The sequence below is a fragment of the Brassica oleracea genome, chromosome C9 (assembly GCF_000695525.1).
Source record: "Brassica oleracea var. oleracea cultivar TO1000 chromosome C9, BOL, whole genome shotgun sequence".
Lineage (NCBI taxonomy): Eukaryota > Viridiplantae > Streptophyta > Magnoliopsida > Brassicales > Brassicaceae > Brassica > Brassica oleracea.
The window spans coordinates 53998903-53999959 of NC_027756.1; the positions used below are offsets into that span (position 1 = coordinate 53998903).

The 1057-nt window shown below is 36.6% G+C and overlaps 1 protein-coding gene across 1 annotated transcript in view; it reads left to right on the forward strand.

Annotated features, from left to right (window-relative positions):
* The window catches only part of LOC106318175 (mediator of RNA polymerase II transcription subunit 7a), a 1433-nt gene extending 580 nt beyond the window's left edge, over positions 1-853 (forward strand). Inside the window, 4 exon segments of the mRNA XM_013756045.1 lie at positions 67-136; positions 223-389; positions 474-547; positions 673-853. Coding sequence (XP_013611499.1) covers positions 67-136; positions 223-389; positions 474-547; positions 673-733 — 372 coding nt within the window. The 3' untranslated portion in view covers positions 734-853.
* Positions 854-1057: the final 204 nt, after the last annotated feature.

Below are 1057 nucleotides of genomic sequence, written 5' to 3' on the forward strand. Positions count from 1 at the left end.
AAATTTTTTTTTTAACTAAATAAGCCTTACCCTATTTTTTTTTTTTTTTTTTTTTTTTTTTTGCAGACGGAGGATGTTCTTCCAAGCTTGGAAGAGCAAGGAGTGCCACAGCTTTATCCCAATGATTCAATTGTTGGTATGTCACTTACTTAATATATTGTAAATGCTTTTAAGCTTCTTGTCTCTTTGTTTTGTTGATGAGATTCCATTGATCTTGTGTAGATTACAAGAAGGAACTCCGGTCTTTAAATAGAGAGCTACAGCTACATATACTGGAGCTTGCTGATGTTCTCGTTGAGAGGCCTTCTCAATATGCCAAGAGAATTGGTGATATATCCTCAGTCTTCAAGAACTTGCATCACCTTCTTAATTCCCTGAGACCTCACCAGGTAAGAAGCTCTCATTTCTCAAATTTTTACTATTTCATCGGTATGGTGATTAGTAGTTTTTTTTTGTCTTTTCTTTGTGTTTAGGCGAGAGCAACCCTTATTCACATTATGGAACTTCAAATTCAACAGCGGAAGCAAGCTGTGGAAAACATTAAGAGGTTTGTTAAGCTTTTAACTTTTCTGTCTTAGTGTTATCAAGATCAGTCTATTAACTAAGTAGTCTTTAAAACTTCTTTGTGTCAACACGATTAATTGGTGATAGTGTTGATTTGGTTGAGTGCAGGAGGAGAGAAGAAGTACAGCGACTTCTAAAGGATGCTTTCATCACTTTAGATGGACTATAGAGTTTTTTTACCCATTTCATGCAAAACTTATTTCTCTGATTGCGACCTTCCAAGTTTATTCGACCAAGACTTGAGTAGATACAGTGTACATGGAATGTATTATACCAGAATTAACCGCTTCTTTTCTTCTTGAGAAAAGGAATGAATAAACCGGTTATATAATACTCCCAGAATTGAACCGGAATTAGTAGGTGTGTTGGTGCAAAAAGACTCCATAGTTGCAGGGGAAACAACCGGAATAAATAAACCGGCTATTGATAGGTGTGTTGGTGCAAAAAGACTCAAGTGGGATTGTCCGCATGGGAACATAACCCACACTCCGTG